The 27,852-nt window shown below is 45.8% G+C and overlaps 1 protein-coding gene and 1 long non-coding RNA gene across 2 annotated transcripts in view; one reads left to right on the plus strand and one right to left on the minus strand.

Moving 5' to 3' along the window:
• On the minus strand, positions 1-25,197 carry ALYREF (Aly/REF export factor). Its single transcript, XM_068115725.2, has 6 exons — positions 24,470-25,197; positions 24,138-24,257; positions 5,783-5,930; positions 4,934-5,015; positions 4,478-4,625; positions 1-900 (listed from the first exon to the last, which is right to left on the minus strand). The coding sequence occupies exons 1-6, from the start codon at positions 24,713-24,715 to the stop codon at positions 886-888; spliced, it is 759 nt and encodes a 252-aa protein (XP_067971826.1). The 5' UTR covers positions 24,716-25,197; the 3' UTR covers positions 1-885.
• Positions 24,938-27,852, plus strand: part of LOC137426806 (uncharacterized) — a 9,664-nt gene continuing 6,749 nt past the window's right edge. The window contains exons 1-2 of the long non-coding RNA XR_010984407.1: positions 24,938-25,003; positions 25,104-25,326. This is a non-coding gene — a long non-coding RNA (uncharacterized LOC137426806). The remainder of the gene's footprint in view (positions 25,004-25,103; positions 25,327-27,852) is intronic.

The following is a 27,852-nucleotide window of genomic DNA, read 5'->3' on the forward strand; positions in this document are numbered from 1 at the left end:
TATGGCTGGTTCAGGTTTTATTCACCCAAATGGGGGAGGGGATGTAAGGGGAGTACAGAATTAAGGTATTGGAGCATCAGCCCAAATGCCTCAATGCTTCATATTAATCTCACAACCATGACGGCACTTTAAAAAAAAGGACCCCATCATCCCCACAACAAACATGAACATTCTCGATACACGGAAAAGACGGCAACAGCAACAACGATGATGCGATGCCTTGTCTGCCTTGAATACGACAGCATATTAATCCCGATCGTGGAACTGTTATTTTCAGGGAGTCATCCGAGATCAAGACTCGGAAGAGGGGGGGAAAAAAAGGAAACAACAAAAAAAAAACCTCCCTTATCCCACTTATCAAAACACGCACTGCCATTGCAAAACAAAATTTGAAGTACGCAGCGTGTATTTGGTAGAAAAATAGCCATGGAAAAAGTTTAGCCTTCAGGAAAAAAAAATCAGGATGAAGAGCCAAAATACACACACGTAACGCACAAAGACTGCAAAAACATCTGTCTCCCCAAACTGTCCTTTACTAAATGAAGAAGAGGGGAGGGAGAGAGGGGGAAAGACAAACCTAATTGCCATTTGGCAAAAGACAGACACAGCAATGTGTCCGACAGCAAAATTTTAACAGAAGACACCTAAACAAAATAACCATCAGAAGCATCAGAACATCCCCGGGGCAAGTATAAAACACTAAAAACCTGCCTCCTTCCCCCACCAGCCTATTTACAAACCCAAACCCCTTACAACCCCCATCTTCCTCCCTCAAACCTCCAAGCTCAGGCCTTATGGCCCTCTTGCCACTACAAACAAGGAGCTCGGCCAATGCACGAGTCGCATGGCCGGAGGGAACGGTCCGTGCAGCCGGCTGTCCACAACTCAACTGGTTTCAATCTGGAGTTGGGTTTGCAGGGACAGAGAGAGAGAGAGAGAGAAAAAAAATGGTGACTTTGGCTCAAATATATAATTAATATGCAAACCTTCGTGGTCGAACCATCTCCACAGATTCACAACACCGATTGATCACAAACGGAATTGACAGAATCATAACTCGGGCACGCATTTTATTAGCCTTGCCCGTTCCCGAAGCTCTTCGTACCGTTCCCGTGTGAGGGGAAGGGATAGGGGTGGAGATTCCGGTCCACACCTTTCTACAACCAACTGGCTAGGTCTGACGTTCGACTCTGGCAATAATTATCACGCACTTGAGAAGCGAAAAGCAGCGTTAGGCAATCGGTTGCATACGTACATGTCCCCAGTTTGTCAAGAGCACACATCGAAAACCGTTCCATGGAGGAAATTTAAACATTACCACGTTACACGACCATTTGATATAGCGTATGTAGAGCACGCACCGAAAACCATGTGGAATTAGAATCACTGTCATCGCTTCAGCCTTTATTGGGCTGGTGAAGAATAAGAAGAATAAGAAGAAGAAGAAGAAGAATTCCCCGTTTTAACTATCTCCCGATTTATATTTTAGCGATCTATTCTGGCGTCTTTATCAGTCTTGGGAGTTATGAAAACACTCGAGAACGAAAATGAAAGCTACTTTTTGTAAAGGCTTATGAACGTAATCTATGTCAGACTTTTCAAAGTATAATTTGTACACATTCACTTGAGAAGTGTAGATAGATGCAACGACATATTTGTAAGACTCCACCGGGTAAGTATTCTATGAATCCCATCAAGTTTGTAATTTGTTCAGGGTGCTGGCAATAACTCGGTTATTCATCATGGAAGACGCGGAAGAAATTGCAAATAAGGCAATTTGTGTCCTACAGTGTTCAAGTAAACAAGGAAAAAAAAAAACATGCAAAAAAAATGACATCATCCAGCTAATTAATTTCAGAGATGTCTACATGGGGAGCCCCCGGCTCAGAACCCCCTCAACAATACATCTCATACAAGTCTCTTCCCTATTTCCCTCAATATATTGTCCAATATTCCCATCCCTTCTGTCTCCACTCAGACATTCTGCTACCATATTGCCCTTCACATTTTGTGTCATCTATTTTGTATATCAACATGGTGGAATTTCTCTTTACCCTCTTCTCTCCTTTCTCTGCTCCTTCCCTTCTATTCCATCCCCATACTCCTACATCCTCCCAATCTTCCTTCCTTTCTCTCCCAAATTCCGTTCACCTCATTTCCTTCTCCTTCCGTCCTGCATTTTCTTCTCTACCCCAATTACTAAATGCTTGTACGTACGCAATAAAGAGATACCTCCATTCTTTCTCAATGTTGGAATCTCCAAATTCTTCCCTCCATACACCTCCCTACCCTGTGTACATGTAATAGACGTCTTATGAAGGGGTCACATGATCACATCTATTTACATAAGGAGGAGGTTCTGCACGACTTACTTAACCAATAGTGCACATATGGTATATGAAAAGGTGAATTTAGAATCCACTTTTCAATAACTGGTATGACCCTCATTAAACCTCAATAAAAGTATCAGCAAAGCGTCCTGAGCCCTTTTCCTTCAAAAATAACATTTTCTCATACCTTATAATTCACGACAGACTTTATGGAAGTTTCTCACTCTGCACATGCATAAATGGCGTTCAACAGGTTATGGTGTATTGTGGTTGTATTACCTTTTAAAAATCTGATCTTTTTGTTATGGTACGGGTGCAATACCCATGAGACAATGTCGTTTGCTTCCGTTGGAATCATTGACATTGCTTCAGCCATTATTGCACGAGGCCGGATGACATTTAACAACGATTCTGTGGACGAACAACTTGGCGATTTGGTACTTTAGCGATGTATGCTGGCATCCTTTTCATTCTTCGTAGTTATGAAAAAGTTCTAAAATAAATGGTATGGCTTTTAAAAGCTTATGATTTCATCATACAGTAGCTTTTCAGCATATTGTTACGTTTATGGGGTAGGTAAGAGAATACCGTAGGAAAGGTAGGCTTGAAAAGGAAATAGCATGGACCGCGTGACATGTAGGAGCATTTCGATGTACTAAGTAGGGAAAATGTAGCTTGAGGTTGTGTTTAAATGTCATCATACGAGGGATAATGCCGTGTTAATTAGTAGTCGGGTTTAGGGTTAATTCCCCTGTTCGTGATACCCTCTGTGGCCAACAACAACAGGCATTTTCAGGCCATTTTCCCTGCTAGAGTGGGGGTTAGCCCCTCTGTGGCCATCCCTAACATTTAAAACAACTGCCAGCCAAGCAAAACAGCAGCCGGCTAGTACTCACGCTCCATGGACACATATGGCAAAAACCTGCCCAGGAGAGGCGGGGTGAAAATGGTTCAATGGGCGGGGAACGGGACTGGCAGGCCACGCCTCCCCTGCCTCCCTCTCCCGAGTGACGCGGCCGGATGATGTAGGCGGGCAAGAATAAGCTTCGCGACTTGGTTCATTCGGAGCAAAGGGCGCGAGCAAGAAGCTTCGCCATTTTTGTGTCCTTGGAGGAGAGCATTTTGTGTGGCGATCGTGAGAGAGCTTTGACTGCTGGGCTCACCAGGGAACTGAAGGCCACACTATCCTTCCCCAAACAGAGGAGAAAGGAACAAAGGCCATCGACGTGCTCACCACCAGCTCGACAGCGAGCGCTTTCGGTGCGCGGTGTTCGACGTCGTTGCCATTTTGCCGAGCTTCCCGCGTGGGTGGCTCCGGGCTTCAACAGCCACCGCCCTTACAAATAGGATCCATTTTGGGCCAGCTGAGTGCCGGAAAGTGAACTGATATTTTATCACTTTAGCCTGTGTGCGTGTTTGTGTCCGTTTGGAGGTACCTCAAGTTAGCATTTTTACCTCAGCTTTATTTTCGTTAGTTTCATTCCGCACCATTATTTTGCTGTAAATAATTATTGGTACATTTTCGTTGTTGTGTTCTTGGTTGGGTTTCGGCATAAACCCGTTTTTTTGTGAAGATAAACGCTTCGTGGTTCTTCAGCCTGCGCACGCAATAAACGCTTCGTGGTTCTTCAGCCTGCGCACGCAATAATCGCCATAATTGGGAGATCGCCTCGGGAGTTAAAGCTGGTTTGCTTCAAACGTCCAAGGCTGGTGATAACAAGCTGCGGACGCAACAATATCATTTTGTACATATTTGATGGGGCAGCCATTTTTCACTTCCCATTCCTACATAAGGAGTACTACAGTACTCCATGATAATTCAATTCAAATAAAAATTTCCTGTTTGGAATGATTTTCAATTTTGCTTCACTGTCAGACAGGTAGAAACAGTAAAATAATTATGCCAATCCTCTTTGCACTTGAGCATTCAGGACAAATTCAGTACTGTACTGCTAAACTGCAGGCTCGTTTACCGATTAATGTTCAAAATGTAACATAAAGTTGTTCCTCGATCATAAACCGACGCTTCACACACGCAGGATAACAACCAAGTGCTAGTAGATGTTGACCAGTGCTTCCTAAGAGCAGCAGCAACAACCGTTTAAAAGACCATCAAACAGGTGGAGAGGTTGAGGCTGCAAACTCACCTTAGCATTGTAAGCATCGAGCTGAGCATCGAGCTCTTCGGCCGACAGGTTGGGCCGTGTGCCTCGCCCTCGACCACGGCCTCGTGCCGTATTCCGGCCTCTGAACCCACGGCCAAATCCACGACCAGTAAATCCACCTCCACGGACCCTACAATCAAGCGCATACCAATCTAAACATTGCATTACGATGGATAATTTGAACAATAAATAGCAATATGAAGTTGGCTATTTGCCGAAAGGTTACAGATTTTGCAATTTACAAACTGCTGGGTAGCAAAACCAACCTCTCGGTTTGTCTGCACTGCACGTAACTGGTGAAAATGAGTAATCACGCTCTCAGCAAAAGTTGCAAACAAGTTTGAAGAAGCTCAACGATTTCATTCAGTAGTACATCAGTCATTAGGCTACGTCACCATTAGATGTGCTACAACAAACTCGCGTGCAAAGATAGCTTACATGGGCATGGTAAGACGTGACTGGTCCATTCGTCGTGGAGGGTCTACTTGTGAGGTGACCAACTGGATATTCATCGGTCTGCCTGTTGGATGATGAAGAGATTGGAATATTTGAGACCATTCACGTGCACACTAATACACAATGCATTACCAAAAGTACCGGGATAGCAGATAAATATGAGAGGTTATCCACTCATAATTGTGTACCGTATTCTGGCTCCAGTAGGGTGTTGGTCTGCCTTTGGCAACAATCGCAGCAGAATTAGTCACTAACACTCAACCAAATTATGGTGTCGATAGAATTGGTTACCTTCTGTATCCAAAGAAGGCCGTTGGCAAGAAACATGCATACTCCATGGTCAGTTTGCTTTTTGTGTAGACACTGCTTCCCAGACAGCAATCACGCTGCAAGCAGTGCAACCTGATATCAAGGAGCCTCCAAGAAGATCAGACCACTTGCTACCCACAGACCAGTCAGGAATTTATAATTTGTTCATGGTGCTAGTGATAACTCACATAAGCTTATTGGAGGACACTATGGGATTGTTAACCTCCACCAACCAATGGAAGCAGATGAGAGATCAAGTTTAACATCCATCCAAGGGAATGGTGGATATGAGTGAGGGAATGAAGGATGCGAATATGGTAGTATTCCATGTTTTATTGTTACTCTGTCTCAACGTATCAATGATTTTGGCCCACTGATCCCATTTTGTGTTTAGGTGCTACCCCAATAACTTTTGGTCCAAGCATGCATGTACAAAGAAAATGGAAGGCAAACTTTCAAGCCTTGGTATTTAAAACCGAAAGTCGAATGTTCTGCAATCCCCTCAGCGTACAAGATACACACCGTCCAGCGGGACGCCATTGTATTGCTTCATGGCCTGCAGAGCATCAACTCGTCGCTCGAACTGGACGTCAGCTGTTCCCAGGCTGCGGCCTGCTCTGTCATAGTGCACAGCTGCCTTGCGCAGATTTCCAAACTCTGCAAAGAGTTCCTGCACACAGACCAACACAATGATGTTGTACTACCTCATTCATATCAAGCTTGGTTTAAAATAACCCAATTACAAATTGTAGCCACCAATACATCCAATCAAAGTTCAGATGTCAAATCAACTCAAACAGCATTTTGTTTCTCACCTGAAGCCACGGCTCCTGATGCTTGGATGTTAAGCTCAAATATCATTTACCATAAATTCTTATTCAAAGCAATAGTTTGAGAACAATTTCGAGAAGATAACGGAATAATTAATTTTTTATTGTTGCAAATATTTTGTTTAAATTAGTCTCAAATAATTATTCTTAAGGAGTTGCCTGTACTATGTCGATTTGTCCATTATTACCTCTGCCACCGAAGGTGGATAGAGTTATGTTTGCACACCTGCCTATTAACAGGATATCTCAAAAAATTGTAGATGGATTCGGCCAAAATTTTGTGGAGATGTTTTGTGTGTGTGACAAGGATGAAAGCATTCGATTTTGGTGAAGATCTGGATCCGGCTACTAGAATTTTTAAAAAGTGATTCTTCACCATGTTGAGAAATCGGGACAAAACCGACATATAACATGATACTGTATTTCCAAACGTTGTGGACGAGTTATATCAAAACTTGGTGGATGAGGTGGTTAGGTGACAAGAACAAGCCGATTAGATTTTGGTTCAGGTCCTGATCCAGATCCAGCCTATCAGTGGGATACAAAACTGAAACTGTTCAGCCAGGCAAAGGTATGCCCTCTACCAAGTGCTGTTTTAGTCTACTAATGTTCGGTCTTGCAATTCACAACCAGAAAGAGCAATCAGATTGCAGACCTTCGCCAGGACGTGTTTTTAATGGTTTTAAAGGCTTCAGTGTGAAAACAAATATGGCGGCCGAACCACGTGACCGATGACGGCATCATTTTTTTTCTTCGCCAACTTATCCCTAGATGACGCTCAACAAATTCCATCTTGATCAGATGAAGTTTTGTACTTGTCGAATTATGACGTCATAATAGAGGCACTGATGACAATCAACATATGTTATTCCCCATGAAGAGTTCTTTACAACGAGCCATGTCTCAATTTTTTTCTACTAGGACGTGCCCGTACGTGGGTGCCCGTTCCTTGCCAAAAAAAAAAAAAAAGTGTCTTCGCCCATGCATGCATGGGCGTGCCCATGGGCGTGCCCGTAAGTGCGTGATGTGACCGTACAATGAATGTATCGTCCCGACGCCGCAGCTCGGATGGCGCTGCAGTTAATCGGGCCTGTATCGGCAGAGTTATTATAAACGTGTACTACAATCGATCGTACCTTACAGCGTCTGCTCGCCACGTTCACGTCGTCACTATGACTATCCGTAAGTCCGGAAGTGACGTCCTCATTTGACTGTCCGGAAGGTCGCATATCGCAGTTACGATGAATCGCAAATTAGTTTTAATTAGTTTTAAAACATAGTTTAACGCCAACATAGTTTGCCAACGTGAAATAAATGAATACGCTCTCAAATGTGCCGTCCGAGGCAGAGTCTGTTCGCCACGTTCGGCACACGTGATAGCTCGCTGCTCTCTGATTGGTTGAATCGTTTTTTGGACATAGCTCGGTAACTACTTCTCCGATTAATATGAAACCTTGAAAAGGCACATCCTCGGGTCCCCAGCAATATACCTGGCAAGTTTCAAGTATATCGGACCCGTGGTTGTCGAGAAACAGCGGTCACAGACAAACAAACACACAGACACACAGAGATTACTGGAATTATAGATAGATGCAGTGCTTTCGGAGATATAGAGGTACAAAGTTTTTAGGTTTTTCCAAGATGGCGTCCGTACCACAAGACCTATGGCATCATAATCATTTTTAAAAATCTACAGGAGCCAATGGTGAAAATTTCCTGTCAATCGGACCAACGGTTGCAGAGAAAATCATATTTATTCTGTGCGGACAAACAAACAAAGACAGACAGACAAACGGACTTAAATGCAATACCATCTCCTCTGGCGAGGGTAACAAGAGAGTTCATAGAACACCTTACCCTGTGCAGTCTTGACAAAACGGATATGGGAAGAGTTTTGTTTTTTTCAACTTTTGCTTTTCATTTCCGAGCACTATATTTCCTTCAAGCCACAATTTTTTCTGAATCTCGACAGTCCCAAAATCCTGAGAGAGCAAGCGGCAAATTTGATTGGTTGAGATGGTGTAAAATTTTATGCCAAACTGGAGGTTGCCAAGAGGCAGTTTTGTGTTCTACAGCGTTTAAGTATATGATTGAAGTGAAATAAAATAAAGATTTTGGAGATTATAAAAACCATAAACCACCTTTAGAGGCCATTTTTCCCCGCAAGCGGGGGTTGGCCTTTTTCGGGGACCATGGTTGTTGTTTTTCGGTCCCCTTTTTGAAGCAATGTTTTACGGCCGGATGCCCTTCCTGCCGCCAACCCTTTTTGTCGCCTTTTACGACAAACAGGGAATTACCAGTGAACTGGTACTCAATTAGCCGACCTCGGAAGGATGACAGGCTGAGTCAACCCCCCTGGCGTTAATTCAGCGATCGACCGGGATTCGAACCCAGGATCCTAGGATCCTAAGCCGGCACCCTGACCGCTAGCCCAACACCAGGGAGATTGTAGGGAAAAAACAAACAAACAACTTTTTCGTTAGTTTACTGCTGTTTACGCACTTAAGGTGTCTTTTACACCACCTTGTTCAACACTTTGCATTAGTTCTTCGTGCCTGTTGTTTTTGTCCTTGAGGACATCAATGAAAAACAATAACATTTCAATTTTGTTTGACTTCCACACAGACACAGACAAAAAATATTATCCCATCCCTCTATGCACATGCGCAATTGGGACTAGATTCCATACAATTTGCCAATTTTAGAGGCAAAGTACTACAAAACTGCAGGTTTGTGTTTCCGATTCATATCCCGATTCGTGGCCTGCAGTATTTAAAATGTAAAATTAATCGACAGGAAGTTGTTCCTCAATCACAAGAGCGATGTCTGCAGACAGACAAAGCAAACCAATTGCTTGGCAAGCACGGGGTATAAAACGAACCGATGTCTCCTTCAAATGTCTTTGTCCAGCTTCAAATATTTTTCAAACATTTTGTTATTTTTCCCAAACTTTGAAAGAAAAAAAAAATTATATATATATATATATATATATCTTTATTTTATTATATTTATATATTTTATTTATATATATATATATATATTGTTGCGGATATGAGGACTGTATTTTTTTTATTTTGTGTTTTATTATTATTATTATTGTATATTCTGCGCCTCCTGCCTCCGGAGCTGTGTAAAGGTCAAAGGGCGTCCCATAATTAGTCCATAAAGCATCCACACAACAGCTAATCATAGAAGACCCCTGTTCGATAGCTTATATCTTATTATGTGTTTTAGGGTAAGGCTGTGTCTCCCATTAATTGAAATACTCCATTGCACCAGTGAAAGAGATAGATTCCCTTCATTCCCACTCCCAAAACTTCCATTCCCCCTTTTCGTCAATTGCCAACTGCATTTTGGGCGGTTTTCTCTTCATCCACCATTGGCCACGAGGCAGGGTTGGGGAAGAAAGGCGGGTCCCCACCTCGTCATAGAGGGGAGGAGTGAGTCAGCCCCACTCAACCAACCACGAACAAGGGGTTGGACTTGGAGAGGGTGTGGAGAGAAACATCGAGGAGGTTCGCGAAGGTTATGGGGTGGGGCCTATATAACCCGCAGGCAGGGCGTTTCCAAAAGAGAGATGAGCCTTTACCGAGAGACGAGAGTGAGTCCAAGGAGTTGAGTCCAACCAAGAAGTCCAGAGTTGAACTGCAGCTCGAGCCACCGCAACTGCATTTGCTGCAGCTGGAGCCACCGAAACTGCAGCCACAGCAGCGTGAGGCCTGGACGGCAGTTTGGAGCAGGGCCGCGGAGGAGCGGCGGCTGCCCAACGAGTCAATCGTGCTGAAGGACCAGTGGACCTCCCTATCCCGCCAGCCATCCATCTCCCGCCAGTCCTATCATCATTCCCCGAGTGAGTCTGTCCTTGTTTGTTCTGTCCCTGGGTTAATTAAGACTGTAGGTAAGCTAGCGTTGCACTGTGTATCTAATCTCGTCTGTAAATAAACGTGACTGCTTTCTTCCTACTTATATGTGTAAATAATAAATCCAATTCCTCTTCTGTACGTCTTCTTCCTTTTTGTATTCGGTCGCTTTAGAGTTTTCCCGATTGAATAGCGGTGGCGCGATCCGGCCAAAGTTTGGGGAAAATCGGGTATTAGTCGGGGAATAACTGTTCGGTCGCGGTTACACCACCGCTCGGTCCAAATAACATCTTTAACCGCGTCCGCAACAATATTTTATGATATATTTTTTTATATTATATTTTTCATACACGTCAGGTGGTTCGACGACAACCGTTGACTACCTGCTGGTGCGTAGGTGAGATAGGGGGCACCTCTGGGACACAAAGGTGATCCCGGGGGAGGAGGCTGTTTCACAGCACCACTTGGTTGTCTGCGACATAAGGGTGAAAGGTGCGAAGAGAGCTCTGCGGGTGAAGTACCAACCGAGAATGAAAGTGTGGAGGTTGAAAGAGGTGACAGTGAGGGAGGCAATAAAAGAGAGGCTGAGTATTGTAGAGGAGGATGTGGTTGAGCTTGAAAGTGGTTGGATGTCAATGAAAGATAGTCTGTTGGGAGCCGTTGGTGAGGTATGTGGATGAACAAAAGGACCACCGAGGCACTCGGAAACATGGTGGTGGGATGATGAAGTTGGAAAGAAGATTGACGAGAGGAGGAAGATCAAGGAGTGGCAGAAGGCGAAGGGTATGGGGGCAGAAAGGCAGAGCATGAAAGTTATAAGGCACCCAAGAAGGCTGCAAAGAAAGAGGTAGCAAAGGCGCAGGAGGCACGGAGGAAAATGTTCGGAGAACGCTTGGATTTGGAAGAGGGTCAGAGAGCGGTATTCAGGATTGCAAAGCAGATAGCGAAAGAGAGGTGTGATGTGATGGGGGTGAGTTGCTTGAAGGATGAAGTGGGACAAATCGTTGTGGACCCAGATGGAATTAAAGGAAGATGGAAGAGATATATGGAAATACTGTTGAATGCAGAGAATGAACGGGATGGCAACATCGAGTAACCCAGTTTTAGGACCGGCAGAGAAGATAACCGAGAAGGAAGTTGAGGAAGCGATAAAAGCAATGAAGAGTAGAAAAGCGGGAGGGCCAACGGGAGTTGTGGGAGATATGTTGAAGGCAGCGGAAAATTGGGGTGTGAAGAGAATGACAGGAATCTGCAATCTGGTGGTGAAAGAAGGCCGCATCCCAGTGGCTTGGGAACTGAGTACCCTCGTCCCTCTATACAAGGGGAAAGGTGACCCTCTGGACTGTGGCTCGTATCGAGCGATAAAGTTATTGGAGCATGGAATGAAGGTATTGGAAAGGGCGTTGGAGAGGAGGATAAGGAAGAAAGTGAAGATTGACGAAATGCAGTTTGGATTTATGCCAGGAAGAGGACCGACAGACGCGCTTTTTATTGTGAGGCAGTTGCAGGAGAAGTACAAGGAGACGAGGAAGAAGTTGTTTCTTGGGTTTGTTGATCTGGAGAAAGCATTCGATAGGGTTCCACGTGAAGTAGTGACATGGGCATTGAGGAAGTTAGGAGTGGAGGAATGGTTGATCAGAGTAGTTATGGCGATGTACAAAAGAGCGCTCACAGCTGTAAGGACGAAGGACGGGAACAGTGGTGAGTTTGAGGTGAAGGTGGGAGTGCATCAGGGGTCGGTACTAAGTCCACTACTATTTGTAGCTGTGATGGAGGTGCTGGCTCGGAACGTAAAGGAGGGTTTATCGTGGGAGTTGTTGTATGCAGATTATCTGGTGTTGACTGCAGAAAGTATGGATGGACTGAAGGAGAAGATGAACAAGTGGAAGGAATGTATGGAGACAAAAGGTCTGAAGGTGAATATCAGAAAAACTAAGGTGATGGCAAGTGCTAAAGCATGTGGTGAGGTGGAAAGAACTGGGAAGTGGCCGTGTGCTGTGTGGAGGAAGGGTGTCGGAGTGAATTCCATTCAAGGTACAATGTGCGCTGAGTGGGTTCATCAAAAATGTAGTGGTTTGAGGGTCATTAACCAATGTGGCAGCTACATTCAAGTGTAAGGTGTGCACAGAGGGAGCTGCAGATGGAGGAAATGTTGAGTTGGATCTTGGAGACGGCGTGAAGCTGGAAGGTGTGAAAACATTTTGTTACCTTCGGAGACATGCTGAATGGAGAAGGTGGATCAGACTCGGCAACGGTTGCTAGGAGTGAGATGTGCATGGAAGAAGTTTCGGGACTGAGTGGCGTGCTGATGAGGAGGGGAGTGTCGTTGAAGCTGAAGGGAAAGGTGTATGCTGCATGTGTGAGAAGTGTTATGATTTATGGGAGCGAGCCATAGGTAATGAACGTAGAGCAGTAACGAAGGCTGGAAAGAGTGGAAATGCGAATGGTTCGGTGGATGTGTGGAGTATCGTTGAGAGAGAGGAAGACAAATGATGAATTGCGAAAGATGATGGGAATAGAGCCTGTGATTGATGCTGTGAAGAGGAACAGGTTGAGATGGTTTGGTCATGTGTTGAGGAAGGATGAAAGTGACTGGTTGAGAAGAGTGATGGAAATGAATGTAGAAGGAAGCAGAGGACGGGGAAGACCGAGAAAGACTTGGCTACAGATGGTCGAAGAAGAAATGCGGGCAAGGGGGTTAACAAGGGGAGATGCAGAAAATAGGGCAAAATGGAGAAGACCGTCATGGGGACCGCAAGGCTAACCCCCGCTCTTGCAGGGAAAATGGCCTTAAAATGCCTGTTGTTGTATTGTATATTTATTTATTCTTTTTTTATTTCATTTTCATTTTTCAAACATTTTCAAATATTTTTTTTATCAATTTTTTTTTTCATCCAGCTTCAAATATTTTTCTTGCATTAACAGGATAAGTGCAATTACATGATATGATGAAAATGACGCTTCGTAGAGCTGAACAGGTTACATTTTGTATCCCACTGAATGGCCAGATCTGGATCCGGACCTGAACCAAAATCAAATTGGCTTGTTCTTGGCACCTAAACAACGCAACCACCTAGTTGTGTCACAACTTTTGCTGTATATTGTTTTTGAACTTATATCTCAATGGTGAAGAAACACTTTTATATATCTATCAGTCACTATGCGATTTCATACCATCAGTGGTGAACTATTTCATACCATCATACATACACTTATGACAGTATCTGAACTAAGATCAAAATTCTGCTCTGTCAGAGGGTTCTCTTGAGAGCTTGACAGGCAGAGCGTATGTACATGGCAGTGACGTCATTACTTGCGCTCATTGAAAGCTGGAGAACTGCACATATATTTGGACACGGACACACACACGGACACACACACACACACACACACACACACACACACACACACACACACACACACACACACACACACACACACACACACACACACACACACACACACACACACACACACACACACACACACACACACACACAAAGATGGACCCAATTTCAAAGCAGTATATTTCACGATGGCAACATGTTACAATTACACAAAAAGTTACAAACGGTTTAATGAGTTATCAAGTTTTACTAACCATTTTATAAATGCTCTATGTGCCCTCCACCTGCTGCAAGGACAACATCGAGACGATAGTTGAATTCGTCCCAAACGTCTCTTAGTGTCTTCTTTCACTGAAGTCACCGCTGCCGTGATTGTGTTTTTGAGGTCATCCAGATTAGTTGGTAATGGCGGCACAAAAACAGTCTTTGACGAGTCCCCACAAGAAAAAGTCGCAGGGTGTAATGTCTGGGGATCTTGGGGGCCAAGAGTGTCGCGCCAAGTCTTGGGGTCCCGTGCGACCTATCCAACGCCACATAGTGTGGTAACATAGTGTAAAACCACACCATAGTGTAACCGCCACATCGTGTAAAATGGCCAATGGATTGGCAGGGCAAGACCCCGGGTAGTGTCACTGTGTTGATGTCATTTAGAAGATAGTTAGGAGAAAATCTCTTCGCACCATCCGCATCCACTCACCGAGGTGATAGAGCTCCACACCAGTTTTTGCAAATGTTTGGAATGTAAGACGCATCTTGACGTGGGTGAGACATTGTGTTTATTCCATCGCTTCCTTCTTGGGAGGGATTGGTGACGAATTTGGTTTAGGGGAGATATGGGAGACGAGGCATGTTGAGATGGAATTGGTAAATTTGTAAATTGTGTAAATACGGGGAAGGGCAAGGGTAGTGTAGGCTGACATGGGGGGTGACGTACGAGTCGGGACGAGCTTTCCCAGCTCGCTCTCCCGCGCCTTTCATGTCGCATTGCCTTGTATTGTGTGTACCCTTGCGCCCTTGCCCCCGCTAATCTCTGCTTTGTCTTCCTTCCCCACTCATGGAACATGGTCTTTTGTTGCTAGGGGAGTGTGCAGGTGCCCTGAATTGTGCGGCCGCACTTTTGCTGCCTGCATGCCTGCCTGCACCGGTACACCCTATGGACCACACGTTCTGTGGCCTGGCACTTATGGACCACACGTTCTGTGGCCTGACACCTCTGCTGGGACCGACCATTGCTGCCAGCAGTATCTGGCTTGCGGACCAGTTTTAAGTGGCATCAATGCCCAGCAGTCGGACCACCTGAGTTGGCCCTGCTGGCCATGAATAAAAAAAGCGGACACGGTTTGTGCCCTTTTTATTAAATAAATCCTTGGTGTGAAGAATAAGAAGATCCATCGGCCAAGCCAAGATCCATCGGCCCAGCAGTCAAAGACAAGGCGTCATCATCAATAATTATTGAAATGTGATGACTGTGCAACAACAACAACAACAACAACATGCATTTTAAAGGCCATTTCCCTGCTAGAGCGGGGGTTAGCCTTGCGGTCCCCATGACAATCTTCTCCATTTTGCCCTATTTTCTGCATCTCTCCTTGTTAACCCCCTTGCCCGCATTTCTTCTTCCACCATCTTTAGCCAAGTCTTTCTCGGTCTTCCCCGTCCTCTGCTTCCTTCGACATTCATTTCCATCACTCTTCTCAACCAGTCACTTTCATCCTTCCTCAACACATGACCAAACCATCTCAACCTGTTCCTCTTCACAGCATCAATCACAGGCTCTATTCCCATCATCTTTCGCAATTCATCATTTGTCTTCCTCTCTCTCAACGATACTCCACACATCCACCGAACCATTCACATTTCCACCCTTTCCAACCTTCGTTGCTGCTCTACGTTCATTACCCATGTCTCGCTCCCATAAATCATAACACTTCTCACACATGCAGCATACACCTTTCCCTTCAGCTTCAACGACACTCCCCTCATCATCAGCACGCCACTCAGTTCCCGAAACTTCTTCCATGCACATCTCACTCGAGCAACCGTTGCCGAGTCTGATCCACCTTCTCCATTCAGCATGTCTCCGAGGTAGCAAAATGTTTTCACACCTTCCAGCTTCACGCCGTCTCCAAGATCCAACTCAACATTTCCTCCATCTGCAGCTCCCTCTGTGCACACCTTACATTTGAATGTAGCTGCCACACTGGTTAATGACCCTCTCAGACCACTACATTTTTGATGAACCCACTCAGCGCACATAGTACATTGAATGGAGTTCACCCGACACCCTTCCTACACACAGCACAGGGCCACTTCCTAGTTCTTTCCACCTCACCACATGCTTTACCACTTGCCATCACCTTCGTCTTTCCGATGTTCACCTTCAGACCTTTTGTCTCCATACATTCCTTCCACGTGTTCATCTTTTCCTTCAGTCCATCCATACTTTCCGCAATCAACACCAGATCATCTGCATACAACAACTCCCACGGTAAACCCTCCTTTACGTTCTGAGCCAGCACCTCCATCACAGCTACAAATAGTAGTGGACTTAGTACCGACCCCTGATGCACTCCCACCTTCACCTCAAACTCACCACTGTTCCCGTCCTTCGTCCTTACAGCTGTGCGCGCTCTTTTGTACATTGCCATCACTACTCTGATCAACCATTCCCCCACTCCTAACTTCCTCAATGCCCATGTCAATACTTTGCGTGGTACCCTATCGAATGCTTTCTCCAGATCAACAAACCCAAGAAACAACTTCTTCCTCTTCTCAATGTACTTCTCCTGCAACTGCCTCACAATGAAAAGTGCGTCTGTCGTTCCTCTTCCTGGCATGAATCCAAACTGCATTTCGTCGATCTTCACTTTCTTCCTTATCCTCCTCTCCAACACCCTTTCCAATACCTTCATTCCATGCTCCAATAACTTTGTCGCTCGGTACGAGCCACACTCCAGAGGGTCACCTTTCCCCTTGTATAGAGGGACGAGGGTACTCAGTTCCCAATCCACTGGAATGCGGCCTTCTTTCACCACCAGATTACAGATCTCTGTCATTCTCTTCACACCCCAACTTCCTGCTGCCTTCAACATATCTCCCACAACTCCCGTCGGCCCTCCCGCTTTTCTACCCTTCATTGCTTTTATCGCTTCCTCAACTTCCTTCTCAGTTATCTTCTCTGCCGGTCCTAAAACAGGGTTACTCTCTATGTTGCCATCCCATTCATTCTCTGTATTCAACAGCATTTCCATATATCTTTTCCATCTTCCTTGAATTCCATCTGGGTCGACAACGATTTGTCCCACTTCATCCTTCAAGCAACTCACCCCCATCACATCACACCTCTCTTTCGCTATCTGCTTTGCAATCCTGAATACTGCTTTCTGACCCTCTTCCGAATCAAAGCGTTCTCCAAACATTTTCCTACATGCCTCCTGCGCCTTTGCTACCTCTTTCTTTGCAGCCTTCCTGGCTGCCTTATAACTTTCATGCTCTGCTGTTTCTGCTCCCATACCCTTCGCCTTCTGCCACTCCTTGAACTTCTTCCTCTTCTCTTCCATCCTCTTTCCAACTTCATCATCCCACCACCATGTTTCCGAGTGCCTCGGTGGTCCTTTTGTCCATCCACATACCTCACCAACGGCTCCCAACAGACTAGCTTTCATCGACATCCAACCACTTTCAAGCTCAACCACATCATCCTCGACCCTACTCAGCCTCTCTTTTAATGCCTCCCTTACTGTCACCTCTTTCAACCTCCACACCTTCATTCTCGGTTGGTACTTCACACGCCGAGCTCTCCTCGCACCTTTCACCCTTACGTCGCAGACAACCAAGTGGTGCTGTGAAACAGCCTCCTCCCCCGGGATCACCTTTGTGTCCCGGACGTGCCCCCTATCTCGCCTACGCACCATCAGGTAGTCAACAGTTGTCGTCGACCCACCTGACGTGTATGTAACAAGCTTATTATCCTCTTTCTGGAACTGAGTATTACAAATCAACAAATCAGCTCCATCAGCAAACTCCAAAATCCTTTCACCTTCTCCATTTCCCACACCATATCCGTAACCCCCATGAACTCCGTCAAAACCATCCATACTCCTTCCCACATGTCCATTTAGGTCTCCTCCTACCACAACAACTTCCTCATCTTTCACGTTTTCCATCAGCTTCTCTACCGCACACCAGAAGTTGTCCTTTTCTTCATCGCTTCGACCAACCTGCGGAGCATTTGATGACTGTGCATTTGTTTTTATTATGGTGCTTTGTGTGCATTTTATTATTTAGGTGCATATGGGTGTATGGTGTATCGGTGCAGTGCATTGCGATTGGCATTTTCCTCTTATCAAAAACATCTTTTCTTTTTCCCACAAAAGACAGGTCCTGGGTTGTAGTGTAAATAATAGTAGTCTTGTAAATAATGCTCCCCACCGGCTTTATGTGTAGTTTGAAGACCATTCCGTAATTCGGTTAATTGTGGGCGTGAGTCAGTTAGGTAGGACGCAACGCAGCAGGGGGGACATATCTAGTGTTAAAACTGTCGCACTCAGGGTAGTAGGTTAAAAGTAGAGGGTAACCACACCTAAGTATCACACTAATTAAAAGATAGTCCTATAGTTTCGGCTCGGGCCGAGCCTAGGAAAAGGGGGGTGCAGTGTTACGGTTTTGAGAACCTACACTTGTGTAAATATGACATCATTAAAAGGTTAAAGGTTGCACCCCATAGTTAGGCCACAAGCAACACATAGGTCATCATATGACTTCAGTTATTTCATTAGTATGTGTATAGGTAAGGCCATGTTTCCAATAGTTGAGTCTGCGTTGTGTCAATCAAATAAGAAGTAGGCCCATTCCATTCATTTTTACAGCCTCCCTCTCCAAGCGACGCCATTACGTGCCCCCCAAGTCTGCCCCATGGCCCTCCCAAATTGTTACGCGCCTCGGCCAGCAGCGGCAGCCTTAGCTGCCCGTGAGTTTGCTCAACGCCGCCATAAGCCACGAGGTGAGGCCCGGAAAAAGGGGGCGGAACGCCAGGAAGAAGGTGTGGCCACGTCAACCCACCATCAGGGCATGGCCGGTAAGCAAGCACCAGCCAGCCAGGGCTGTAGTAAGATCGCCTGATAGGCGTGGTTTTTCGGCTCGCGTAGCGATCGCTGCTCGACTTATGAAAGCGCGAACGAAAAGCCCTTTCACAGGACTTATACGGAGCGCACATTTGCGAAAGGACTTGCTCGCTGGCGCTGATTTGAGAAGGCTTATTGGGGAGAGCGCACATTTCACCGGACTGCAAGGAAGCACGCTGATAAGAGAACTGTCCAGGACTACTGTGATTAAAGAGGGCTCGCTGGCATTGGGAGTTAAAGGCAGGACTTTGGAGAGGGGGCGTTTGGCACGAGTGTGCACGTATTATATACGCCGCTAGGACACCAGCCTTCCCCCCGTTATATAAATTGTCCGTTCGCGTTCCACTACACGCGAAGCTGCCTGCCGAGTTTCGTCCGTTGGACCGGAGCCGGGCTGGAGCCTGGACGCGTTGGTGACCATCAACCATCTACAATCCCCGTGTGAGTGTCTGAGACGGGCCCGTTTGTCCTGGGGTATTAATAATAAGACTGTTTAAGGCTGCCCTGCGTGCTTCTTCTTCCTCTTCCTATCCTGTACATTTCTTTCGTTTCCTCTTCTTTCTTTGTACATAATTAATAAACCAATCTGTTGTTCCTATTTTCTGGGTTTCCTCTCCATCCGATCGCATCAGTCTTTTCTCCAATTGGGTAAGCGTGGCACGATCGCAGCCGCTATAATCGGGTCTAGTCATTTGTTAACAGCTCGGATCGTGGATTGCTATCCGCTCGGCATTTTCCATCATATCCGTGGTTCAAGCGGGAGTTATTCCCTCGTTTCCGGTCGGCGTTAGTAATTAGGTAGTAGTGAACCCCTAGGCCAAACAAACCCGACCTAACACCACGCCGGGAAGGACGTTATAACTTCCAGGACTCGCGTCGGCAAGATAAAAGGACAAGGGGATTAACCCCCCCCCCCCCCCCACCCCTTGATAAGGGGAGAGCTGACGTTCGAGATCTGCAACAATAGATAGGAGCGTACGCTGGATCAGCACGACGCGGCGTCCTTGGACGACTCCTCAGCACACTGCTGTGTGTGCTACGGAATGAGGTGTTTTTACGGTGGGCTGGAGTGCAAATCCTGCCACCAACCTCCTTGAGAGAGGACCCAGTACCCTGGTACTCATTTCGCCGACCTTGGAAGGATGATAGGCCGAGTCAAGCCCACCTGGTATTTATTCAAGAGCTGACCAGGACCTTAGGATCCCAAGACCGCCGCCCTAACCATTAGGCCAACACCAGGTATAATCACTAGTACGCTAGTACGTATCCGGATCCAGATCTTCACCCAAATCGAATCAATTTGTCCTCGTCACACACCCAACTTGCTCACCACATTTCATCCAAATCGGTCCACAACTTTGAGATATACTGCACACAAACAAACAGGTGTGAAAACAAACTGAAGGTCTTAATCGAAGACCTTATCCCGTGCAGTGTTCAAATATATAATTCAATTGAAATAAAATAATGATTTTAAAGGTCGTATTAAAAAAAAATTGGAAATTTACCGACGTTACACCACCCACCCTATCTATATCTAGCACGTTATATTAATTATTTGTGCCTGTTGTTTGCTTTCTTTATGATTTCCTTACAAACACCAAGTTTCCTGTTTGGAATGATTTTCAATTCAGTTTGACTGCCAGATAGGCAGACAGAATATATCAATTATCTCAGGCATCTGCTGCAGGTTTGTTTTCCGATTCATGTTAAAAATATAACATTCCATTGAAATCAAGTTGTCCCTCAATGATGAACCGACGTTTGTGGATGGATGGATAGCTAGATACAACAACAACAGGCATTTTAAGGCCATTTGCCCTGCAAGAGCGGGGGTTAGCCTTGCGGGCCCCATGACGATCTTCTACATTTTGCCCTATTTTCTGCATCTCCCCTTGTTAACCCCCTTGTCCACATTTCTTCTTCCACCATCTTTAACCAAGTCTTTCTCGGTCTTCCCCTTCCTCTACTTCCTTCTACATTCATTTCCATCACTCTTCTCAACCAGTCACTTTCATCCTTCCTCAACACATGACCAAACCATCTCAACCTGTTTCTCTTCACAGCATCCATCACAGGCTCTATTCCCATCAGATAGATAAACGGATGTAATTGAACCGATTGCTGAACCCTCATGTATCGCTTCGCGTGTGCGGGGTGAAAAAGCACCTCGAGAGTGGGGGCGCAAAACCGCTTGGGCTAGCGAAACGTGTAGTGGGAGATAAACATTGGCGAGACATTGGTCATGACCCACTCACCAACAACAATCCAATCGAAACCCCCATTAGATGTGGAAGCCAAGTCGTTTGACCTGAAACAATTTAGGTGGGGTGTCAGGACAGAGGATAGAAGTGCCAAAAGAGGAGGAGAGGTGAGGGGGAGGAGAGGAGGGGGGGGGGGGGGATATTTCAACCAATGGAGCATTAAAGATTTTCATGATGAAAAACGTTTAGACCAGGAGCCCAGAAGGTTTATTCAAGTGAAAAGCGCCGAAGCAACTGACCACGTGGGTTGAAAGGGTTCTACCCCCACATCACAAAAATGCATTGCTGCCGGGTTAGGGCCGGTGCCTTCCCGCCCAAATCGCCCAAAATAGGGACGCCATTACCGAAAATCCTATTTTCTTCAATATCTGGACAACTATACCTGGCAGTATCACAAATTTGGTGCCTACACCCATGTTTTCATGGTCAATCATTATAAAAATGCATTTCTCCTTAGCCAGGGTTGTGTCTTTCCCGCCCAAAAGCACCCAAAGTGCCCAAAGTAAGGAAACCATTGCTGAAAATCCTATTTCCCTCAATATCTGCACAACTATACATGGGAGTATCACAAATCTGCTGTCTACACCCATGTTTTCATGGTCAAACATTACAAAAATGCAGTTTTCTCCTTAGTAAGGGTCATATTTTTCCTGCCCAAAAGCGCCCAAAGTAAGGAAACAATTGCTGAAATCCTACTTTTGAAATTGCTGAATGACGGGGATGATCTTCTGCAAATAGAGGAACCGAATCACCTCCAATCTCGACATGAAGAGGCTGATACTCTCATTGCCTTTCATGCAAACAGCATTTCCACTGGTAACATTCTGGTGAGGTCCACCGATACGGACGTCTTCATCATTCTGCTTGGGCTCTCTGGAAGGTCGGAAGGGATCAGCATCATCATGGACTATGGATCTGGCAACAACAGAAGGTACATAGGTGTCTCTAAAGTTGCTGCCATTCTTGAGAAGAAACAGCCTGGTATAACTGAAGCAATCATCGGCCTTCATGCCCTGACTGGTTGTGATTTCACATCATGTTTCTTCAGAAAGGGCAAAGTTAAGCCCCTCCAGCGGATGGAATCAGATCCAGCTCATATGATGGCATTGCGATCTCTGACTTCTGAGGAAGTAGACATTCCAGGTGTTACCGCCTTTGTCTGCTCGCTGTATGGGTTCAAAACCTCTGACATTAATGAAGCCAGATACAAGGCATTCATGCGCATGAGTGGTGGTAATGAGAAGGAGCCCCTTGCCAGAATCGAGAAGATAAACTGTGCTTCTCTTCCCCCGTGCAGCAAGACACTTGGTAATCATATCAAAAGAGCCCGATATGTGGCAAGAATCTGGAAGAGGGCTGACCAGACTGATCCAACAGGTGGGGCAAGTCCCACAGACTATGGATGGAAGTTGACTCAAAACTGCTTTGAACCAGATTGGTACCCAGGAAGTGCAGTACCAGAGTCCCTCACAGGCCTACCTACGGATGACGGAGACAGAGTTGGAGCAGCTTCCATAGATGACGAGGAATCAGACGTCGATAGTACTTGGAGTGAGGACAGCAATACTCGTGATGAGACTGACGGAGTAGACACGTAAAAATGCAGAGATGTCAGAACAACTAGTGTCATTGAACAGTACTATTTTCCTTCTGAAGGACAATGACTCTGCAAGTTGTGAGTTAAGGACACAAGTTGGATGGAAATACCATAATACACCATTGTTGAGGTAATGCATGGTGAACTAGATATTTTAAACACTGTAAATGTTGTCAATGTAATGACTGACCATGAAAACATGGGTGGAGACACGTCATTTGTGACTTTAAACACTTTTCTTGCACGTTTCTAAAAATGTTTAAAACCTAAACACAAATGTCAAATTCATAAACACCGTCTGTTTAATAAACACAAGCCATCAACTTCCTAAACATGTTTAGCATAAATTTCAACATGTTTAGAAACGTGGTGCAAGATAGTGTTTAGAAAAGTGTTTAAAGTCTAAACACTGTTTTTGCATATGGTATTATCATGTATAGTTTTCCAGATAATTAGGAAAGTATGATCTTTTAACAATGGTATCCTTACTTTGGGTGCTTTTGGGCTTGACCAAGGAGAAATGCATTTTTATAATGATTGACCATGAAAACATGGGTGTAGACACCAGATTTGTGATACTGCCATGTATAGTTGTCCAGATATTGAAGAAAATATGATTTTCGGTAATGGCGTCCCTATTTTGGGCAATTTGAGCGGGAAGGCACCGGCCCTGACCCGGCAGCAATGCATTTTTGTGATGTGGGGGTAGAACCCTTTCAACCCACGTGGTCAGTTGCTTCGGCGCTTTTCACTTGAATAAACCTTCTGGGCTCCTGGTCTAGTTGGTTGGCCTTAAATGCCAATAACACCCCCACGTCCCCTCTCCCCACCATTTGGCCTATCTGGGGACTAATGGAGGAGGGGGGAAAGGGGGAAGGGGGAAAGGGGGGGGGAAGGGGGAAGGGGGGAAGGGGGGGAGGGGGGAAGGTGGGATGGGGGGGGGGAAGGTGGAGGGGGGGGAAGGTGGGAGGGGGGGAAGGTGGGAGGGGGGGAAGGTGGGAGGGGGGGAAGGTGGGAGGGGGGGAAGGTGGGAGGGGGCAAGGGGGAAGAGGAGGGAGGGTGAGGAGGAAGGTGAGGGGGAGGGCGAGTGGGGAGGACGAGGGGGGAGGAGGGTAAGGAGGAAGAGGAGGGAGGACTATGAGGGAGGGCGAGGAGGGAGGGCTATGAGGGAGGGCGAGGAGGAAGGGCGATGGAGGAAGGGCGATGGAGGAAGGGCGATGGAGGGGGAGGGTGAGGAAGGGGGGAGGGCGAGGGAGGAGGGAGGGCGATGGAGGGAGGGCGAGGGTGGGAGGGAGGGCGAGGGTGGGAGGGAGGGCGAGGGTGGGAGGGAGGGCGAGGGTGGGAGGGAGGGCGAGGGTGGGAGGGAGGGCGAGGGTGGGAGGGAGGGCGAGGGTGAGAGGGAGGGCGAGGGTAGGATGGAGGGTGAGGGAGGGCGAGGGTGGGATGGAGGGTGAGGGAGGGAAGGCGAGGGTGGGAGAGAGGACGAGGGAGGGAGGACGATGGAGGGAGGACGATGGAGGGAGGACGATGGAGGGAGGGCGAGGGAGGGGCGAGGGAGGGCGAGGGAGGGAGGGCGAGGGAGGGCGAGGGAGGGAGGACGGGCGAGGGAGGGAGGGCGAGGAAGGGAGGGCGAGGAAGGGAGGGCGAGGAAGGGAGGGAGGGTGAGGGAGGGTGAGGGAGGGTGAGGGAGGGAGGGAGGGAGGGAGGGAGGGAGAAGGAGCCAATTTTGGAGCAGGGGGAGGAGTCACTTTGTTGGAGTCACGTGTTTTTTTTTTTTTTAGGGGAGCATGTGAAGCGTCACCGGGAGTCACAGGGGGAGGGAGGGTGTCAGAAAAGAGCTAACAAAAAAGTGTCACCTGTATGTCTGCGTCTGAAACTCCGAAATCCAGGTTGGACACCAGCAGCTTTCCACCTTTCTCTTGTGTAGACACTCCGTCGAACATGTCATGCTGCCAGCGTGCCGGTAAACGGAGAGGCTGCACATCAAACAGCAGGTTGGATATGCGTTTAACTTTAAATGGGAGAACCAACTCAAACCACGGAGGTACAGGAACAGGACGAAGTAAACTAGTCAAAAAAAAAAAAAAAAAAAAAAAAAGGTACATGAAACATATAAATGTGGGAGAAACAAAATAAAAATGGCGGTTAAATAAAAGACAAGTATTTTCATCAAAGGTAAACACGTTACCCGAACGAATGGCAAGGCACGACCGCGGCCTCGCTTGAACGAAACGGTTTGAAGCGCCGGGCCTGACAGGCCGAAAGTTCCACCTCCTCGTCCCCCAAAGCCAAAGCCGCGCCCCCCAGCCGCACGACCACCACGAGCCCCGCGACCTCGACGTCCAGCAAACCCGGCTCTCCCTCCACGGCCGTTTCCACGGCCATGGTTCTGTTTGATGATATCATCCAAAGACATATCCAGCTTGTCCGCCATGACGCCGCAGAGATGGCGACAGAAGCACTTCCGGTAGATTTTTGGGCGGAATGTAAAAGATTTTCTTGATTATCAAGATATTTGAGCTTGTCGTATTACGGATAGTTATTTAGTAACGGTTTAAATGATATTATTTCAAATTAAACCTTCTTCTGTATGTTTGAGATTCAATTTTGGTACAACTTCCTGTGTAAAATAGCTTCTTCTTCTTTATAAATTCAGTCTCAATCGAATGACCGACTTGACCGTCCCCACGCTTCATTTGAAACCCCATCCCCATGCCATTAGGTGGTTGGCCTCATCTATATCTATTTATTAGGTACACAAATACCCTTTGTATCCCCCCATGCTCTCATTCTAATCATTTTTCCTTCAATTTTCTCCTCAGTTCGTAAGATGCTCGCCATGGAGCTGCAAGCTTGAAAGACCCGCAAGACCCGCAAGACCGCCGACGGCGTGAGATGTCGTCCCGAATAATTTCCGATCTGGTAGAGAGCCGGCAGAGGGCGTAGTGTATCTCGGAACAAGCCGTCCACGACAGAGGAACGTAAAGCCGGCTGTCCTGTCTGCATTTCGGTTGTGGAGTGTGGTGTGGACAACAACATCCCACGGTATCTCTCGATAAAGAGAAGCCAAGTCATAATTACCAGTCGATGTTAATTGAAGTGAATGTTACTATTAGGTAATGCAAGTTAACGGTAAAAATGACTAGACTAACTAGGAAACCTTAACGTATATGAAGATTTTATTTAAAAAAAAACTGGTCTTATAGTCGGGGACCAGCTCATAGATTCCGTGACCATTTTCTCAGGACCATGGTTTGAAGGCATATTTTGAATGATTAGGCAATACTAAAAAATTTAGCTGGGGGACCCCTCGCAAAAGTGTGGGCTAACTCCACCAGAGAATCCAAGATGGCCGCCAATAATACTGATTTGGCCATATTTCCACTTCTAATTTAAGTTAGAAAGATGATTTTTGTGTCTAAATATATGTTTTTGAGGTCAAGGAATTCAAAAAGAACAACTAAAATAATGTAGAATTAAAAGTTACTTCATTTCTAAACAAAATTTCACTGTTTCACCACAAATCAACAATTTATATATACATTTGTATGTTCCGATTTGCAATGACATTTGCAATGACATCGGCAGCAACAAGAATGTCAGCAAGTCCTGATCCACGTTTATCCATTGCAGAAATGAAAGAGCAGTGTAAGTGAAAAGGGCCCATAGACGGCAAGATAATGCTGAATTGTGCTCGGTGTTCATACTTGATTTGCACTATGAGGGCATACACAGGTTGGTCACCAACTAACTGAATGAAGGGCATGCTCTTACATTCTGCTGCTGCAACAATCCTACACATCACTTCATGTACAACCATCTTGTTTGGAGGGCTAGGGAATGTCAGGAAGTAATAGGGCTTGCTTTTCACAACAGATGGCTGGACTGTTGCCTGGAAACCAGCAAAAGCACTTGTATCTTGTGTCTCAGGTGTTCGTGGTGTTTGGTCCTCATTCAAACGTACAAGTGCATGGATAATTCCCCTCCTTTGCTGTATTTCACTGCTTTTTGGAGTAATATCAATTTCTGTGCACACAGACGGACTTCCACGCTGCACTGTTTTGTATGGCTGGACTACATGCTGGTCAACACACATACGTTTTACATCACTGGATTTCGGAACTCTAAGAGCTTCAGGTGACGTTGATGGATAATTCACAAGGTTTTCTGGCTGAGCAAGCATCACATTTGTACGGTGCGATGTGTTTGCTCCTGTCAGTGTAGCATCATTGAAGTCATCATTGTCCATTATGGCTGTACCAGGGATGCCAGCTGCCAACTCAATAGGACTAGTATTGTTGTGTTCTAAGTCATACTTGGTCCAAGCATCGTAGAGATGCAGTATGTCTTTGTAACTGATCCCAAGTGAAAATTTCTCTGAAAGGTCAGCAATTTCTCGGCTTCTTGTCAAACCATGCAGTGTGACAGATAACCTAGCTTTGAAAGATGCGCGTGCCCCTGTCATAAATGAGGAGAGAAGTGAGCCCTTTGCAAAGACTTCAGGATCATCTTTTTCCTTGTTGCTTGCAGCCTTTTTTGGTTTTTTTAGAAGACTTACAAATAACCACAAAAGCTCATCTATTTCTTCTTCTTTGATCAGTTCTTCAAGATGTGGTGGCCATGACATGAATGACATAGTTGATGCCCTACTTCTGAGCCTTTGGGCTACTGTCTCGGCAAGATTCTCATCGCTAATGCCCCAACTGTTCATTACTGCTTCAACATAGGTACCTCCAGCTGAGGTGTCATACACTAAAGCACTTTCATTCTGATGAAAACGGTCATGAAATCCAATTTTGTCTTGGAATTCCTCTTGCAGCATGGATTTCAGGTAGGCTGATTTCACAATTGAAGTCATGCCAAAGTTCTGTAACATACCAGTGTTGTCTTGAAGTAGACTTTGTAAGGTACGAAATTCATGTTGTTGAAATATAACATCACGCACATGTTGGTAAAACATCTGTTTTACTTCAGATAAATGTATGCGTTGTACATGGTCTCTTTTCATCACCAGAAGCATTTTGCATTGACGATATGCGTAGTTTCCAACAGGAGCGATGGTAACGAATCTCAGCAGCAAAGGGATCTGGCGTTGATTCAATAAGTGCTAAAAGTCTGTCTCTCATACTCTCATCCTCCAGATAAACTGTATGACTTTTGAAAATGTTACAGGCATCCATCTGCTCCATGGTGTGAAACTTGTCACGCCCAGGATGCTTTGTATCCTCAGGTCTCATACACCAAATGCACAAATGCTTATCATGTATTGTTCCTGTGGCTGAACGTGATTTTCTTCTTTCAGCATCTAGCTTAGAAGTAACAAGGCCTTCAGGATTACTCTGTGTAGCAGGTTGCTCACTTTTGCTTTTACGTTTCAAAGCATGCTCCAGTTTTTGCTTACTTGTGAGCTGAGTTTTGCACAATTTGTGGTAGTATATACCATTTGGTCCATTTTCCCATGAAAATTTTGTAATGGAAAATCAATTCCACGACATTGTCCTGTAGATAGGTTTAATGACAATTTGATCTCTGGCAATATCCTGTAGAAATACAATCATGCAATATATATAT

Source organism: Myxine glutinosa, chromosome 5 (assembly GCF_964187855.1).
Source record: "Myxine glutinosa chromosome 5, kmMyxGlut1.1, whole genome shotgun sequence".
In the NCBI taxonomy this organism is placed as follows: domain Eukaryota; kingdom Metazoa; phylum Chordata; class Myxini; order Myxiniformes; family Myxinidae; genus Myxine; species Myxine glutinosa.